General features: G+C 38.4%; 1 protein-coding gene across 3 annotated transcripts in view; it reads right to left on the minus strand.

Moving 5' to 3' along the window:
* The window catches only part of LOC5564418 (ABC transporter G family member 20), a 182222-nt gene that overhangs the window by 54863 nt on the left and 107766 nt on the right, over positions 1–19593 (minus strand). For all 3 annotated transcript variants that reach the window (XM_021852380.1, XM_021852376.1, XM_021852372.1), the window contains exon 3: positions 3301–3445. In XM_021852380.1, coding sequence (XP_021708072.1) covers positions 3301–3410 — 110 coding nt within the window. In that variant the 5' untranslated portion in view covers positions 3411–3445. The remainder of the gene's footprint in view (positions 1–3300; positions 3446–19593) is intronic.

Consider the following 19593-nt stretch of genomic DNA (forward strand, 5'->3'; position numbering starts at 1 on the left):
TTTTGGACGAGAAGAATGCAGCGCGGGCGATGATGCTGCAGCAAGGCACCCGTCAAAACGTGGAACGATACAAACAGAAGCGAAGACAGCAAACCCATCTATTCCGGGATAAAAAGCGCCGCCTGGAAGAGTTGGAGTGCGAAGAGATGGAGCAGCTGTATCGTTCCCAAGAAACACGCAAGTTCTACAAGAAACTCAATGCATCCCGCAAAGGCTTTGTGCCGCGAGCCGAAATGTGCCGGGATAAGGATGGAGGTATCTTGACGGACGAACGTGAGGTGATCGAAAGGTGGAAGCAGCACTACGATGAACACCTAAACGGCGCGGAGGAGGAAGATCAGGACAGCAGGAGGAATGGCTTCATCAGTACGGCGGATGAGGGAGACGTGCCAACTCCCACAATAGGCGAAGTTAAGGATGCTATCAAACAGCTCAAGAACAACAAAGCAGCTGGAAAGGATGGTATTGGAGCGGAACTTATTAAAATGGGCCCGGACAGGTTGGCCACTTGTCTGCACCGATTGATAGCCAGGATCTGGGATACAGAACAGCTACCGGAGGAGTGGAAGGAGGGAATAATATACCCAATATACAAAAAGGGTGACAAGTTAGAATGTGAGAACTATCGAGCGATCCCTATTCTTAATGCAGCCTATAAAGTGCTTTCCCAGATCATCTTCCGCCGTCTATCGCCACTGGCAAGCAGAATTGTGGGAAGTTATCAAGCCGGATTTGTGGACGGGCGATCGACGACAGACCAAATCTTTATGTTGCGGCAGATCCTCCAAAAGTGTCGCGAATATCAAGTCCCTACGCACCACCTATTCATCGATTTCAAAGCGGCCTATGATACCATCGACCGCGAAGAGCTATGGAAGATTATGGACGAGAATGGTTTTCCCGGGAAACTAACTAGACTGATCAAAGCAACGATGGATAGTGTACAGTGCTGTGTGAAGATATCGGGTGCTTTATCGGACCCGTTTGAAACACGCAAAGGACTTCGACAAGGCGATGGTCTTTCCTGTCTCCTGTTCAATATTGCGCTAGAAGGTGTTATGAAACGGGCGAGCTTCAACATGCGGGGCACGATCTTCAATAAATCCAGCCAGTTCATTTGTTTCGCTGACGACGTGGACATTGTCGGAAGAACGTTCCAGGTGGTTGCTGAACAGTATACCAGGCTGGATTGAAGACGAGGCTAGCAGCCATGGACCGAGTTAGTTGGCGTAACATTGTGGCGCAGGTCATGTCTTGAAGGACGTAGCGCCAGCAAAAGTAAAGTAAGTAATGTTTTGTACATCCAAAATATATTGCTTGTTTTAATTGTTATCAGTGACTAATAAGTCCGAACTTGTGAAAATCTCAAGTATCGACCATTCTTAAAACTCACATAATGTTAAAAAAAACATGAATGCATAACACTAACATTTTGTGTTTGAAAATCTTTAACTGTTAGCTATCATTGCTTTAAAATGACCATAATTGGAGATGAAACGATCTAAGATAAAATAGCTCTGGAATCAGATAAGTTTGGAATTGATTAACTTTCAAATGTGTGTCTTCCAAAGGTTATGAGTAATTATTTTCAGCGACTCCCGTGTTTGCGTTTTCGCCCCCTTTCTAGATTTTTCGCCCCCCAAATTCTGTTTCACAAATTTTCGCCCCTTGAGCCTGAAAATCGGCCCCAAGGGGACGAATTCGCCTACTTTGGGAATCACTGTCCTATAGTACATGATTATGTTAAACCTGGAGTTATTCTTAGAATACATCGGGAAAGAATGTTCAAAAACATTCACATGGGAAATTTCAAAACAAATCACTATTCTCGGAGGCATTCTGTAAACTCAAAAGGTATTCCCGAAAAAAAATCTTAAATAGTATTCTTAAACTATTTAAAGCTATTTTCTTGGAGAAATCACGCCTAAGTCAATGCTTTATATGTTGCTTGTTGATAATTCCTAATCGAATTGAAATTGGTGTAAATTTTGTATAAATTTCAGAAGGGAAATAAGTGGAATCCTCAAAAGAATCTCTGGAGTAGTTCTTCAGAGTTTTTCATGAACATTTTTTTTTTTGGATTTCTGAGAGTTCAGCGAAGCAATGCCAAATTGTTTGAATGATTTATTTGGCAGAAGTCTACTTTTTAATTGGACTCCAAGAATTAAACAAAAAGTTTATCACGGCGCATTTTTAAATAAGTATGGTTGCTGAAGACAAGTTTTGAAAAATTCCTTCATTGACCTTCGTAGCAAACAAGTTGATTCAACAGGAGGCAACGACCTCTCCCACCCTGGCTACGCTAATGACCACTAGTAAAGTCTTAGTTATTTTTGGTCGGGCTATAACTTAATAAATCTTAATTTATTGGCAGTTTCACACAGGAATACGGGCTTTCTTCCTTTTGGTGTCTTTCAATTGATACCAATCCAGTTCATTGGCTGCTGTATTTTGTGGTGTGAAAAGATTTATCTATTCTAATTTGCACAATGACTAGGTGAGAATGGTTAGGATAGCTAGGATCAATTTTCAGCTAAAATAACAACAACGATTAATTTTAGATTCAATGTTTATTTCTGATTGATGGAATGTTTGTTTCTGATTTATGGAATACATTTTTGTTTAAATTTAGTTGATTCATTCGTGTTCTAAATTATTTATAGTTATGGATCATATTGCAGTCGAATTTTTCAACAAAATATCTTAACGTGAATTGACTGCTCATCATTATTACGAGTTTCAAATGAATTCCAGTTCAAACCTACTCTCTGTGGCCAGATCCGAAGTAACAATTGTAATATTTGGAACACTATTGCAATCCTGTAGATTTTTCTACATATTACTCATATGTATTTAGAGGCATTTACTAATTAGGGACCCCTCCATCTCCTTCGTCACACACTGTCACAAACTCGTTGAAGCCACTCCCAGAAATGCTACTTTTCTTGGCCTATTAGGTGAATTATTTAAAGTAAAGATGAATCGAAGCCAAACCTCAAATTTTCAAGAGCACGAATCTGGAGAACCAAACATCGGTTCTCCAGATTTGTGCTCTTGACAATTTGATGTTTGGCTTCGATTTATCTTCACCTTAATGATAAATAGCTGTCATCGCGCACAACTATCTTGAAAATTTAAAAATGATAAACTTGGGAATTTGGCAACTATTCTTTCTGGAACACAAAAGTTTTTAAGGTTGGTTTATTTTAGATGTGGTTGAGAAATAGCGAACTTTAAGGAAAACTATTTTCATATAAACTGCTGAACTGTAGGAGTTTGAAATGTTTAAGTAATACTTACATCGATCCTCTAGTTACACTCATATTCAGGTGGTTCAACACTATCTTTTTGTTGGGATCTTTAGCCTTCCCATAATATTTGTAGCCCGAATGAACCTCGACTGCAGTCATCTTGCAACAATTGTGTTGGTACTGCCAGGAATAAGCTGTAAAAGAAAATATAAATAAATACATATGTTATATATGAGCATTCGATGTTCTTAACAAAATTATGTAAATAATACATTTTTTTTTAAATTAATACATACAAATAAGGAAGTACCCAATCAAAATTACTAGTAATTGTGGAAACTTGCCATTGCATTGAATCACGTTCAACGAATGAAAAAAATAAGAAGGTTTACAAAGTTTTAAAACTTAGAAGTTAATATTTTTATCAGTAGACTTTTAAAAGAGATATAGTAAAAGGTACAGTCAATTCTCTCTTACTCGATATTGAAGGGACCATCGAGTTAGGGAGGTATCGAGTTACAGAACATAGAAGCAATGCAACTGCGGTCTATGGGACCATCGAGTTAGCCATGAAAACCAACTTTTACTATGGTTCTCTAACTTGATATCGAGATACGGAATATCGAGTAAGGGAGAGTTAACTGTATCTCCGTCAAATAATTTAACTCCTTTGTCATCGTCTGTTTTTTAATAAATTGAATCCTGAGAATTGAATATATTCTGCTATTCATAGCCTACATGAAACATCCAATTAGTTCACTGCCTACTTAAGTATACATTTGTGAGTATTTGATGTGAAAATATGAAACAAATTGGTGCAACCAATGGCGATGGAAATTTATGTTTCTGTTATCACTGGAAATTTATGTTTTTCTGTTTTCACATATAAAAATCTTAAAATATAAAAAATAATATAAATGAAAAATGAATTTAGTACTTTATCATTTAATTCCACTAGAGTTTGTATCCTTTGGCAGATATGCGTATTTTACCTCAACGGCCTTACACGTCTTCAGCGTCCTGTAATAGACTCGTACACTCAGAAATATAAATAGTCACCGAATTATTAAAGTTTATGCTTTAATTACTATTTTATTCCTCTTTTTCATTCTGCTTGTTTGGATTCATCAAATCATCGCATGAAATTAGTACAAAAATAATTTTTATTGTTTGCACTTTGTGAATTAGGTTGGACAAGGTTATCTATTGGTTGGTAAAAGCTGGGCATGGCATGCCATTGGTACTTCACGGACCGCAAGTTCGACATCGTAGCGCTGCAGGAGGTTTGTTGGAAGGGTTCATTGGTGTGAACATTTAGAGGTAATCGTACCATCCACCAGAGCTACGGCAACGCACACGAGCTGGGAACAGCTTGCATCGTGATGGGCGATATGCAAAAGCGCGTGATCGGGTGGTGGCCGATCAATGAAAGAATAAGCTGATTGAAGATCAGAGGCCAATTCTTCAACATTAGCATAATCAACGTACACAGCTCACTCTTTGGAAGCACTGATGATGATGAAGATGCATTTTACGCGTAGCTTGAACGTGAATATGATCGCTGTCCAAGCCACGGCATCAAAATCATCATAGGAGATTTGAACGCTCAGGTTGGCCAGGAGGAGGAGTTCAGACCGACGATTGGAAATTTCAGCGCCAACTGGCTGACAAACGGGAACGGCTTTGATTTAGCTGTCTCCTAGAAAAACTCAACGCATCTCGCAGACGCTTCGTGCTGCGAGCCGAAATATGCAGGAATGAAGAAGGGAACGTTTTGTCAGACGGACGCGTGGTGATCGAAAGGTGTAAGCAGCGCTACAACGAACACTTGAATGGCGCTGAGAGCACAGGCACAGAGGTTCAAGGCAGCGAAATAAATGACTGCGTCAGAATGTTGGACAAGGCAGCTGGGAAGGATGGTATCAGAGCTGAACTCATTAAGATGGACTCAGAGAAGTTGGTCGCTTGTCTGCATCGGTTGATAATCAGAATCTGGGAGACAGCACAGCTATGGGAGGAGTGTAATCAAGGGATTATATGCGCTATCTACAGAAAGGGCGACAAGCTGCAGTATTATCCCAGTTCATCTTCCGTCGTCTATCACCAATAGCAAATGAGTTTGTGGGAAGTTATCAAGCCAGTTTCGTGAACGGCCACGGCGATCAAATGTACCATGTACAGAACGCTGCCTTTTGTTACCTTCAGGATGCTTGGTTCGCCGTAGAGTACAGTGAGCTCGTGGTTCATCCTTCGCCCCCACACACCGTTCTCCAGCACACCGCCAAAGATCGTCCTATACCTTGGACAGACATCTGATACATATACCATCGTACAAGTTGTCAAGAAAATTATTCCAAGGCTATCTTGAATGAAGACAATTATCAGTTAGGAACCCATTTCAAGATAATTGTACCATGGTACGTATACCACAAGTGTGTCATAAGTACTAAGCACCCAACGTTTGAAGACTCCGAGTGCTTGCTGGTCCTCCTGGAGCATCGTTCACGTTTCATGACCGTGAAAGACCACCGGTCTGGTCCTTTACAGGCATGAAACGTGGACGATGCTCGAGGAGGACCAGCAAGCACTCAGAGTCTTCGAACGTTGGGTGCTTAGGACGATCTTTGGCGGTGTGCTGGAGAACGGTATGTGGCGGCGAAGGATGAACCACGAGCTCGCTGTACTCTACGGCGAACCTAGAATCCTGAAGGTAGCAAAAGCTGGAAGAATGCGTTGGGCAGGGCATGTTGTAAGAATGCCGGACAACAACCCTGCATAATGGTGTTCGCTTTCAATCCAGCAGGTACAAGAAGGCGAGGAGCACAGCGGGCACACGGTGAGCTGACCAGGTGCTGAAAGATCTGGCGAGTGTGGCCGCAGCCGAAGCTGCAGGGAGGCAGCTGCGAACCGAGTTGTATGGCGTGGAATTGTTGGCACGGTTTTATTGTAATAACAATGTAATAGCAATGGATGGAGGAATGAACAATACAACAATACAAATTTTCAATATTCAAGAAAACCCATTACCTTCAGTTTCTTCATTTTGGTATACCGTGTATTTTCTGGAGAATTACTAGGTCCTAAAAAGTTTGAGAACTTATGGCCGTAGAGTACGGAGTTACTCAGGCACCTAATGATTCAATTTGGCATACAAGTTTTTCCCAATAAAATTGTGTACACCAAGGTAAAAAGTGTGCGTGCCGGAAATAAAATACGTTTCCTGCCATAAGAATAATTCGTTTCAGTAAATATTATGGATCTCTCCAACCAAACAAAATATATATGTAAATCACCTCAAAAGAGAAACATACAAGAAAATCAATTTATTCAATAATGCCCTCCCGAAAGCTTCTAACTATCTATTTATAACTTTTTGTTATTATTATGATGCTCTTTTTCTTGAAACGAGTTTACGCCGTTAGAAGCACAAGAGACTACACTATGGGCAATCAAGTGGTTAGAGATCATAAAAATGACTTAAGGTTCCAATGTTTACATTTCAAAACAACCCGGGCAATATGCCCCTCTCATAGAAAAAAGGTCCACAGCGGTGTAAAAGTGTTTCCAAGGAGAATTCTACCACCTGCTAATCTTAAAAGGGTCCATTAGCAATCGTCTTCCGGTAAAAGTTTTTATGTTAAGTACAATTGTAAAGAATGGACTTCATTCACCCTGAGGCTTGCTTATCAAAAGCAAAATTTTAAACCAAAAACTGATTTTCGATATTTTTTAGAATTTCTATTGATTATTCATACTTTTCAAAGAACATATATGCGCAACATCATTTTTTCGCGAATATTTAAGATATGTAATCATATTTACGTGTGAAAGAAGCCTCAATCCTGTGAAAATGAAGAGGGGCGTATTGCCCCGTTGGGGCGTATTACACCGAGTTACCCTACTCTGAATTGTGTTTTCTTGTTCATCATTCCATACTTATACACCGCACTGTGGCGCGCCTTGATACAAAGATCGGACAAAACCTCAAAAGTGTCCAAATCGATTGAAAATTATGATCCATTAACTTTCTTCAATATAATCCCGTTGAAAAAAAGACGTTAAATTTAGAAAAATCAGAAACTCAAACTGCAGATACAAATATACCTTCCTTTTATTAGTTTAAGTTGTTTTTAAACGATTTACAAACATCATGCAAATTTAAATGCGTAACTAGCTTAAAACGTTAAAACTCAAAATAAATTGAAAAGTAAATCAATTTTGGCCGATAAACTGTATTAAAACTGCCCATAGTGGACCAGTCTGCTTAAGAATCACTATATATGGATAAAGTGACTGTGGTCAGCGTTGCCGACAAATTTGACAAAGCTTATAAGCATTAAAATTCATTTTTTTTTTCAACGTATAAGAACCAATATTCTGTCAGAGGCCAGACAAAAATAAAACTAACGGTAAGTCGTTTCATTCTTCTTTCCTCTGAATTCAGTTGATCAGTCTCTTTCATAGTTTATTTTTGACTTCTCATTCAAAGAGATTTGCATCGCCAACACAAAGAGATTTTTCATTAGTGCGACAGAGCAAGATCTACAACAATCAACAGGTTATACGATGTTTATTTGCTTGTTTGCGTTCCGAATGCAACGTTAGACGTTTAATGTGGAAACAATGAATTAAGACCGAATGTTGAAACAGCCACAGACTCAGTTGTTAACTAGCTACGGTTCGAATGAAGGTACACATATGGTCCACGAGCCACCGGCTTCACAATCACTGTAATTCCCAGGTGGTGATGCTGCAAGTCTATCAACGACCTGTGCACGCAAACCGCGGTGGCAGTTGGTCAGTGGTGTTCGTTGATTGCCTTCTTCTTCAGTCTCTCGTTTGCTGCCATTAAAGAGCACTGACTTTATGCTGTAAAGCATAGGTGTACTCAGAAATTTATGGGGCGCAATTTTGCAATATCCTGAGTTGCTCGTCTAGGCGATTCAGGCTATCGACACGGGTGTATGACGACAGAGGGCCCGAATCAACATGTCTAATGGCACTTTTCTTTTCTGATTAAGGTAATGTCGATAGCTTGAGTCGATTACATTTTAGGAATATAATACTTTACCTTTTCTATAACTTTATGAAGATTAACTAAATTTTACTTTAGGGATCTATCATATACATGTATGTATGAATACATATACATGTATGTATGAATATTTTGAACTATCATATTACAGACAGTTACGCCGAGATATTGTGGTGGGTAAAAAGCGGATAGGATACGTTTTTTACCCATACTCAATGATTACACTGAAACCTCCATTTACTCATTGGAGTAAATAGGTGGGGGTCAAACTTGGGTTTGGCCCCCCTCAATATTTTTTTTGAAAAATGAATGATGAGATTATTAAACTGCATGCTGAATATATATTTTATCTGTATAATCATTGTTTGACATGCAATGGCAATATGTAGTTTTAAAAGTTTTCATACCTACTACTTTCTGCCAAACCCTTTTTGTCATTCGTGTCTAGAGATGATGAAATTCACCGAAGCACGTTTTACAATTTCGGTTTTCTCGTGTCGATGATTCCGGCATTCAACTGGAGACGCGATATTTTGGGTTCTAGACATTGAAAACGTTTCAACATATTTTTGTTCGTATTTTATGGGCTCAAAACATTTAATTACAAAAATAGGAAACAAATTTGAGAGACATATATGGTTCACGTAGCAGAAAAGTAATTTAAAAAAGGTTCATGATGCAGACAAAAAAAATGAAAATTTCATCTTGATTTTTGATAATTTTTAAGCAAAAAAGCTTCTTTGTTTTGGTAAGATGTGAAGGGATTATCCTTGCTACTTTTCAAAGCTTCTAAACTCATTGAGTCTATGACGTCAATAATTTCAATATACTTTTGGCTTATTCCGTATAAAAGTTAAGGGATCTGTTTCGTGAGTCACAGAATATAACTAAAAATGACTAATTTTATACCCTAATAGAAAAATCTAGATGAAATCGTATTGATGTGAATAGGGCCCCATAGTATGGGGATCGAAATGCGTTCGATAAAATAAATAAATGAATAAAATGTTGAAATGTTTTGAAATAATTATCTTATTTTTGAATGATTACTTTTGGAGCTATACTGAACCTTTGAATCACTATCTAGATTAAAAATGGTATTGTTTTGTCATTGCTGACCATTTTTTCTAAACTTTCAAACTTTGTGGCCATGTGTTCAATGAATACATATATTTATATGAACAATTAAATAGTAAAAATAATACAGTTTCTTAATAATACCTTTGCTGCAATTTCAACTGCAATGATAGTGAAGTATAATTTGCTTTGAGCTTGAGCTTGATTGGCCGCCCGTGGATGCTACTCCAGTATCGCCAGATCAGCTGCACTTACACAAGGAACCAACCAAATGACTGCTTGGGACTAACAGGCATCCTCAGTGTATAAGTGCTGGTGATCTTCTATTTTTAGGCGACCATAGTGCCTACCACGTCAGAATGCAGACTAATGTGGGGAAGGGGGAGGAATTGATGATGCATTATACTGGCTCCCACGTAGACCGTATATACCACTGCATCTACGCCAGTTCATGCGGGAGTGTATGGATTGAGGGAAAGGCATGGCAGAGAGGTTTGCTTTTGTGGTTAGCAGACTGCCTATGAATCAAGCGTAAGGAAAGGCATGCGCGTGGAAGAATGGAAGCGTTAGGGAAACGGTTTCTTGTCCGTTTCTGGTTCTAGCGTATTGCTATGAACGAATAGTTTGAGTGTGATAGATTTAGAATGGAAGATAGAAGCAAGTGAGGGATATACAACTACAAAGTACGATGAAAGGGACGGGCCTGGGATTGAACCCATGACCTTCTGCTTATGAAGCAGAAGCGGTAGCCATCAGACCACCAATCCCGTCTAGTGAAGTATAATTTGCTTTAGATTGCTTTAGATTGAACAAAACCTATAAAATTGAATGTATTTCGTTGTAAATGTTATTAGCCAAAAAGATAATCTTTTGATGTTGATTAAATATAGTTTTATTTAGAAAATTAATTAAAATGGCTCGAAAATTAATTTTAACATTTCTATCTCTTAACACCCCATTTTACGGTTCACTATACATGTTGATCAATCGATATGGGACATTTTTGAGGTTTTGGTTATTGAATTGAACAAAGACAGAGATGAAATTTGAAATGCATCACGAGAATGATAACTTTTTTATTTTTATTGAACTTTTATTTGTTATTTCTACCGAATTTAGTAATTCCATTCCATTAAGTGACTATATGCCCATCCCGCTATCAGAACATATTTACAATTTCGTAAATTTTTGAAATTTTACGTACTACTTTTTAATTAAAAACTTATAATTGATATATTACAATGTGTTATTTCTTTTTACGCTTTTAGTGAGCAGTTTTCAGTTAATATTAGGTGTGATGTGACAATGTGACAAACTATTAAATGTACGTTTTCTTCCTAAAGCGTTAGTTACTTCGTGGTTGATCCTTTAAGATATGTACTCAAAATTAAAAATCTACGATTTATCAATCCTATTATTGCAATGGTTGACTTACTGATACCCGTTTAGCGAGGTTACTGCGTGTAATGACTCATTTTACATCTGGTCATGCCCGGCCTTTACACAATGTAGTTTTATGATATTTCATACCATACCTTTTCTTGGCACTTTAGATTCACTTCGGCAGTGGGGTTTTTGAACGCTTCTGAGCTTACATTCGGCCACAATATGCGTCGTATTAAAGTGATTCTTATTGCAAAGTTTCAGACAATTCGGCCAAGATAAATCCCCCATGCCAAAGTAAATCATGGAAGTGCCCAAGTAGCACTGTACCCTAGGTTTCTATGAAAATTACTATGGAGAAATTTGGAAAAATGTACCAAACACATTAGTACTGTAATGTAAGTACAAACTTATCACCCCATAGTAAAAACTCGTTATTCAGACCTTAATGAAGATGTTGCTGAAGAAACAAATCCCTTTCAGTCTTAAATAAAACTCAAAAACGGATTTTTGCTTACATCCGACGTTTCGGACACATGTATTGTGCTTTTTTCAAGGATTAGCTGTGTTCCGTTTTATCGTTTGCCCACAGCATAGGCAACATTTGTCCAACAGCATAAAACGAATTCCCCGTTCGGGTACTATGCGGGAGTAGAAATCCGAATCTATTCTATTTCTTGTTTCAACATTTTAAAGTAAAACCCTGCAATTCCCACAGCTTTGTTCAACCATTGAACCACCAAGACAATGTTTTCCTCGACTGCGACCCACGCTCTCCAGGTCCTGGTGCACCTGGTCAATCCAGCTAGCTCGCTGCGCCCCATGCTTTCTTGTTGCGACCGAATTCGTAGCGAACACCATCTTCACAGGGTTGTTGTCCGGCATTCTTGCAACATGCCCTGCCCAGCGTATCCTTCCAGCTTTAGCTACCTTCACGATACTGGATTCGCCGTAGAGTTGAGCGAGCTCGTGGTTCATCCTTCGCCGCCACACGCCGTTCTCCTGCACGCCGCCGAAGATCGTCCTTAGCACTCAGCGTTCGAAAGCCACCAGAGCTTGCAAGTCCTTCTCGAGCATAGTCCACGCCTCATGCCCGTAGAGGACTACCGGTCTTATGAGCGTTTTGTACATCGTACATTTGGTGCGGGGGTAAATCTTTCTTGACCGCAGTTTCTTCTGTAGCCCATAATAGGCACGACTTCCGCTGATTATGCGCCTTCGTATTTCCCGACTAACATTGTTGTAAGCCGTCAACAAGGATCCGAAGTAGACGAACTCGTCCACCACCTCGAAGGTATCCCCGTCTATCGTGACACTGCTTCCTAGGCGGGCCCTGTCGCGCTCAGTTCCGCCTACCAGTATGTACTTTGTTTTCGACGCATTCATCATTAGCCCGACTCTTGTTGCTTCGCGTTTAAGGCGGGTGAACAAATCTGCCACCGTTTCAAATTTTCTCCCAATAATATCCATGTCGTCCGCGAAGCAAACAAGTTGTCCGGATCTCGTGAAAACAGAGTAACAGAGTACATCTGGTAACCCTAGTCCCAGTAAGGACATAATGCCAAGAAGAAGAAGAAGAATCCCATATGAAACTGAATAATAGCAAACAAACTCATGAATATCTCTTCTCCTATCCGTCGGAATGAATTGCTCTCTTTAGCAAATTTCTCTATTATGGTTTGAAGAATGATTTTTCACTATTGAATGATAAGCTTGTATTTGCATTCCAGTACTAACGTGTTTGGAACATTTTTCAAAATATCTCCATAATAATTTCCATATATATCTACATGTTATTACAATTATAACTTATCGTTACCTTCAATTTATATTTTTCATTATTTGATCGATCCCACGCAATAGAAGTTGATTTGTTTTGACATTTGACCCTTTGAGGCCCGGTGCTCACGCTGTCACATCGCAGCAAACTAGATGTTGGTCACACGAACAGTAGCGACATTAGCATTCTTAGGTTAATGCTTCTACTACATTTTGGCAAGAACGATGATACTCTATGTTCATAGAAGTCAAGGAAATTTTCATTACGAAAAGATCCTGCACCGACCGGGAATCGAACACAGACACCTTCAGCATGGCTTTGCTTGGTAGCCGCGGACACTAACCACTCGACTAAGAAAGACTCCATTTGTAAGAACGCTTAATATGCAAGATGCATATATTAGTCCAATCCTCTGAAAATGTCAAAGAAAAGACGATCAGCTGATTTGAAACGTCTCTCATAAAGTGTGGAGAACTGTAACTACAGACAACAAAATCCATAACGGATGAAGCATGTGCACAATTCGATCTTTATTGAGTCATGAAAAGCAACAAACGCCAATGAGTGTTTTAACAAAATTACCAACAGAATGTTGCAACATCTAATTACTTTTCTGTTTACAACATCCCATCTCATAGCTCTTAAATTCGCAAACGTCTCGTCTGTGTATGGATGACTCATGCAAACCGGCGTGATCGTCCAGTTGTTTCTATACTCCACCGCACTTTATCCATAGCCTTGCGAAAACGAAAGCCGAAGGTGGTAAAGATAAAATTGAATAACGTTATTTACCCGGTGCGGTACGAGTGAGATAATATCCCAACAAAAAAGCAAAAGTGTACCACTCCGGTGTTAACGTACCCAATGCCTTACATATGCTGGAAGACATTCAAAGAAAGTGTTACAACGACCGCTGCTTGACCGCGTCTGCTTGATGCAGACAGTCATAGAAACACATAAAAGAGCGAACGTGTGTGTAAACCAAGAGAGTAAACAAAACAAACAACTTCAATGCCTCTCAAAGTTCAAGCGTCGGACGTCTGAAGCCGGTGATGGAATGCGTGGTCGGAACGGAACAGGCTTGAGGCAGCTAATATATGCATATCATTGCAGTTATCGATAATGTTATTGTCTGTTAACTAATTCCTACAGTTCACCATGTTTGAATAAATTATTTTTTATAAAATTTACTGAAATTTAAATACTGCCATAGACTGACGTAAGTGACATTGAAAATTTCGGCATGTTTTGGCATACACTTTCGGACAAAAGTTTCTCTCCCTAACAACATTGAAGTTTTCCATGCTTAAATCGATATCATTTTGCAACACACGTTCGAAATTCCAATCTCTTTCGAAAGAATAAAAGTGCATGATGGCTCACTATGCTAACATTTTCGAAATACATAGCTTTAAACTATTGTGAACCGTCAGAAGTTAACCAGTGGCGCGAGAAGTGGGTAGGACAGGTACCTAAGACATATCTAATGTACATAAATATCTGGTTAGGACAGCCGTACGATCGTCCTGCCCATATTTTTTTATGACTTAGAACAGATGTTGAAAAATATTTGTTGAACTATAGAGTATTACAATCTGCGTTTGTTGTAGGTATATAAGCAAAACGGGATCCAAAACGCGACAAAACAGAATATCTTGGCTGGGTAACGGAATCAGTTAAGGGTTTGGACCATTCCAGATCGAGAAAAGCCTACTGAACCGAATTGTAGCGGTTCCGTTGACCAGAGACTTCACCCTGGCAAGTTGAAGCCCCGGAACCATCATTATGTGGCCAAACATGGTTTTATAATCAACGCGGAACATCCGTAAAACTGAACTGGAAGAAAAAATATCGCGATAGTTGATTTATCCCATAAAATTTAATGTGCATTGGAGCAGCAGCCAACAAAAGCTAACTCAATAATGCTAACTTTGTACAGAAAATTGTTCTAGTAAACTGAAACCTGGTCAATATGTGGACTAGCATTAAGCTGATTTCCCGTTGAAATATGAAAAACTTGATACCGTAATCCGGGGTATCATTGATCAGCGGGGCAACATTGATCGGATCGGAATGACTCATCTCGTAAAAAGTTCGTATCATCATTTATTGATTGAACATTACCAAAGCATGAATTGCGCTTCTGTTTCTTATATTCATGAGCTAATGAAAATTAAGATTTTTGCGAAAATTACGTTTACTTCATTCGTAAACTTGTCAACTTTTCGAAGCAACGATTTCAATGGTTAAGGATAACACTACCGAAAATTCATGTCTCGCATAAGTTTTGCAAGCGATATGAGCAAGGAACATGTGGTTCTTACAAAAAATTGTATCGCCGAGTACGATTCCGCTGTCAAAACTTTCGTAAGAATTTTCAATTAGGCAACATTAACGAATTTCTGATAAGAATCTAGAATTTTCTTAGTAAATTACCTACCTTTAGGCGTATTCCGCGGTTCGAGGTGTTTTTAATTTTAAAATAATTCAAAAAGTAAATGACTTGTAAGCGTTTGGCCTTCATAATCGCCTTCAGAAGCCATGATTTAAGTAAGTAACGACATTTTCAATATTAAATCATTTTTTTTAAACACGCTTAAATCTTTCAAGAAACAAAATACAGTATATAAATATGAGCTATGGGTGGTTGTACTTGTTTTAAAAACACAAAATTTGCAATATTTAAGAAATACCCATAAAACTGATCAATGTTACCCCGGATTACGATACCAAAAGTGTCCAAAGTAAGTGGCTCATGTAGCGATAACAATAAAACAGCTACGTAGTAAGGATTGCTTATCGGAAATCCAGATTCACGTGGTCAGATTTGGTCCCCGAAACAACCCGGAACATTCTTGAAGTGATGAAGCAGAAGAAATTACGTAAGAAAAATCAATACCTATAGAAATTGACTGAAAAGTAACTCTCATATAGGATAATTGTTCTAATAGTGTAGGTACTAAGCACGGCTCAACTTCATTTAACCCCTCAAAATTCAAGCAGCGCAATGAATGTACATATTAGCAGTGGGGCAAAAGTTCGAGTGAGGCAAGAGTTTCTTTTTAAGATTTCTAGCTCAATTCAAAACAAAACTTATAAATGCCATGGTGACTCAAATGCCATTCAAGTAAGATACTTTCACTCCAAATATCATATGAATCGATTGAGATTTGAATATTTGTTGTTATTTGACGATAAAATTGTAATTTTTGGTCAAAGTTTCATTCCATAGAATGAAATGAAGATAAAATCTTATTCGATTTTTTTATGCAAGGGCGTTTCTAGGCTTATCATAAGGATGTTTTGAGGTGTATTAGTTTTTACATAAATGCTTTGAATCAATTTTCGGCCCATAGTGGGACAAAAGTTCGAATCATCGGGGTAAAAGTTCGACCCATATACAATATACGCAGAATACAATACAAATTGCCCCAAATCCACATATTATCTTCAAATTTAGCAAAATTTGCCTGATCGACATTCACGAAAACGCGACGTGAGACAAGACATAACACTTATAGTTCTTACTATAGTCAAAAAAGCTTAAAAATTACCTTTCTGTCGACCGGTTTCGGGCGCGATGTAGCCCATCTACGGGACAATGTCCGGTAATTTTTAAGCTTTTTTGACGATAGTAAGAACTATAAGTGTTATGTCTAGTCTCACGTTGCGTTTTCGTGAATGTCGTGTTGTTCTTACGTTAGCACAAATCACATAAATTTATAGTGAGTTGCCTGATCGTGCGAAAAAAGTCACCAAAATTTCACATTTTCTATTTGCGGTTTTGCGTAAAACTGCCATTTTTCGGTATATTACAATTAACCCTATTTTGGGCAATTTTTTGATGAAAATTAATGTGTTGAAGTTCCACTGTGTGGTATTTATTTCTTCTCAACTGCTATTGTTTTATGGAAATATTGATTAGACAACACAGGAAGCAATTTGGTGCTGCCATCTTTGAGTAATGGGCATTCATGACAGACACACTGCCCAATTAAGATCTTAAAAACTTCAAAAAAACATCATATCGTAACTTTCAGATATCTCCTAGAATACTTAACCGATTTGAATGATTTTTTCAGAGTAGCTCTTTATCGCCTAGCCCACAAATTAGCTCCTTTGTGTATCCCACATTTTGTTTTATTGGATAAAAAGACATAAAACAAAATGGCCACCAAAGACATTTTGTATGGAGAATGTCGGTCCCCCAAGGAACATCAGAATATCTTTTAAACCAGATCATAAATGGCAGATATCGACATAGATTCTTAAACTAGAAGAGTTTTTTGAAAAATTGTGGAAAAATGGGGTAAAAATATTGAGAAACGAAAAAGTTATCAAGATTTGAATAATTTTATTTTGCGGTAAAAACTGAAGCTGCCGGTATAGTGGTAGAGCAACTATAGGAACACCCACAACTAATGGATCACTTACCATATTTGAAAATAAAGAAAAAAAAATAGGTACATCAAGTGCTATCAACTGCACTGCCGTACTACGCCTACTTGCCCCATGTTCTATGAAAACTTTATGGACCGCGGGACAAAAATGCGAAGAACGGCCATACCCTTCTTCCTGGCCAACACTCAGACACTTAACGTCATGCAAATACTTCGCACTAAAAATATCCATATTTAAATATAACAAAAGAGATTTATACTCATAATAATTCTTATACTCATTTTTTGAACAAAAATATGTGGAGTTATCTATTGAGGGATTCGTGACCTAATTACTGGGTGTGAATCCATCAAAATCTATGATCAATTTTTCTCTTTTTTTTCTATCTTTATTAACGAGATTTTTAGACCTGGGCTAGTTCATCTTGGTACCAATGGCTTCACTTCCCTTCCGAAGGAAGTCGTCTGCATAAATTGCTGTATAAATTCCTTCAGTAATTATCTCAAGAATATCTATTGAGCGATTCTTGAGATAGCTCAATATTTCTTCAAAAAATGAGTATAGAAATGGCTTCAAGGATACCTACTGAAATTGTTCATACATTCTTTTTGAAACTCGTGTACAGAATTCTTGATGAATTCTTCCATGTATCTTCTTCTTTCTGGCGTTACGTCCCACTGGGACAGAGCCTGCTTCTCAGCTTAGTGTTCTAATGAATACTTCCACAGTTATTAATTGATAGCTTACTATGCCAATGACCATTTTTGCATGTGTATATCGTGAAGCAGGTACGAAGATACTCTATGCCCTGGGAAGTCGAGAAAATTTCCAACCCGAAAAGATCCTCGACTGGTGGGATTCGAACCCACGACCCTCAGCTTGGTCTTGCTGAATAGCTGCGCGTTTACCGCTACGGCTATCTGGGCCCCACATGTATATTTACATTTATTTCTTTTTAGGTACCTCAAGAATTTTCTGAGTTCATTACTACGATTTCTATTGACAATACTTATGAGATTTTTTAAACAATCAATTTTATTTCAAGATTTCCCCAGTTTTATCCAGTGAAATATTGAATCTTGGGTGGATCAAGAAATTACCAATAATATGACTTCAAAATTTCACCCTACATTCAATTTCTCTGAAAACTCCGAAAAACATTCTGAAAGAGTAAATAAATAAAATAATCTGGAAGAATTATTTCTGTTGTAAGTCAATCTCTGGAAAAATACTTGAAAAAACTTTTAAAAGAATTAAAGAAATTCCACGAAATTTGTAGTCATACTTAAAAAAAATAGTTGCTCAAAAAATAATCAGCCAAATATAATCTTAAATATGTCCCAAAAAATGACTTTGGAAAAATCTTCTGGGTGAATCCTCCAGGGAATCCCCGGAAATAATGTGGTAGGAAATTGAAAAGGAAGGAAATCTATAGGAATTTCCGTAAAAGTATCTCAAGATAAATTCCATGACAAGATTAAGTGCGTATTTTACAGAATGTACTTTTCCATGGAAAGATTCTAAATTTAACAATGGGAACTATAGCGATAATCCTCAGAGAATATCGAGATAGAAGTTTTTACAGGTAATGAGGGATTAATTATTATTAGAATTAGGGAACTTTTGATTCATGAAGAAAACCAAAAAAATGGAGGAATAAGTATAACTACAATTCGGATAACATTTGGAGAAATTTATGAAAGTTTGGAACTTTTGTGAGACTTTTTTGTGAGATTTTTTCTATTCTATTCTATTGCACAGCCAATATTGAACAGCATCCAGGAAATACCGAAATTTCTTCCAGTTTTTTTTTTCTTGTCAGCATTAATATTTGCAGCATATTAATGATTTGGGGCTGTGAAATGGTGAGCCGACAACTAGGAAGGAGCGTCCAACATAGCTCTGGTCCTCACAAGTCCCTACCTCACGCTTCCACGGGTCAAATGATGACAAAGACCGCCAGCTAAGGGTTGCTTACTTAGCTGGTAGTGCAGCCTGGGCACTGTTGTCCTTCTGACATCAGCTAGAGTGAGGAGGTGCGTCTCGAGCGTCTGTCCACCAAGGAGGTGCGGCTCAAACAGCGTCTGTTCTGGCATCCAGCGGCTGAGTATGAAATGCTGTATCACGTCAGCTACACCTAAGGTGGCAGCCCCACCATCCTGATGTAGGTATCGCGACCCTGGTAAGGTAGCATACCGAATTTCTTACCTACCACGAAAAATGGAGAAAGGAGAAATAACGAACGATATTTTCGGCAACCGACCTGGCAACGAAATAAGGACTATGATTGGAAACTCGGTACCTGGAATGTCAGGACGTTAAATGAACCCGGACGAGTGAGCCTTTTGGCTCGTGAATTGCAGAAGGTTGGAGTGAGCGTGGCTGCTATTCAGGAAGTAAGATGGCCTAGAACTGGAGAACGTGAATTCAGGGCGGTGGATCCCGTCGCCAACATAGCTTTCAAATACAACATCTACCATAGTGGCAGCGATAAGGCAGAGCATGGTGTCGGATTCATAGTGATCGGGAAGCAGATGAAGCGTGTTATGAGGTGGAAACCGATTAATGAACGAATCTGCGTATTGAGGATACGGGGCAAATTCTTCAACTACAGTCTGATCAACATCTATGCGCCAACAAACGAGAAACCCGACGACACGAAGGAT

This window comes from Aedes aegypti, chromosome 1 (assembly GCF_002204515.2).
Source record: "Aedes aegypti strain LVP_AGWG chromosome 1, AaegL5.0 Primary Assembly, whole genome shotgun sequence".
In the NCBI taxonomy this organism is placed as follows: domain Eukaryota; kingdom Metazoa; phylum Arthropoda; class Insecta; order Diptera; family Culicidae; genus Aedes; species Aedes aegypti.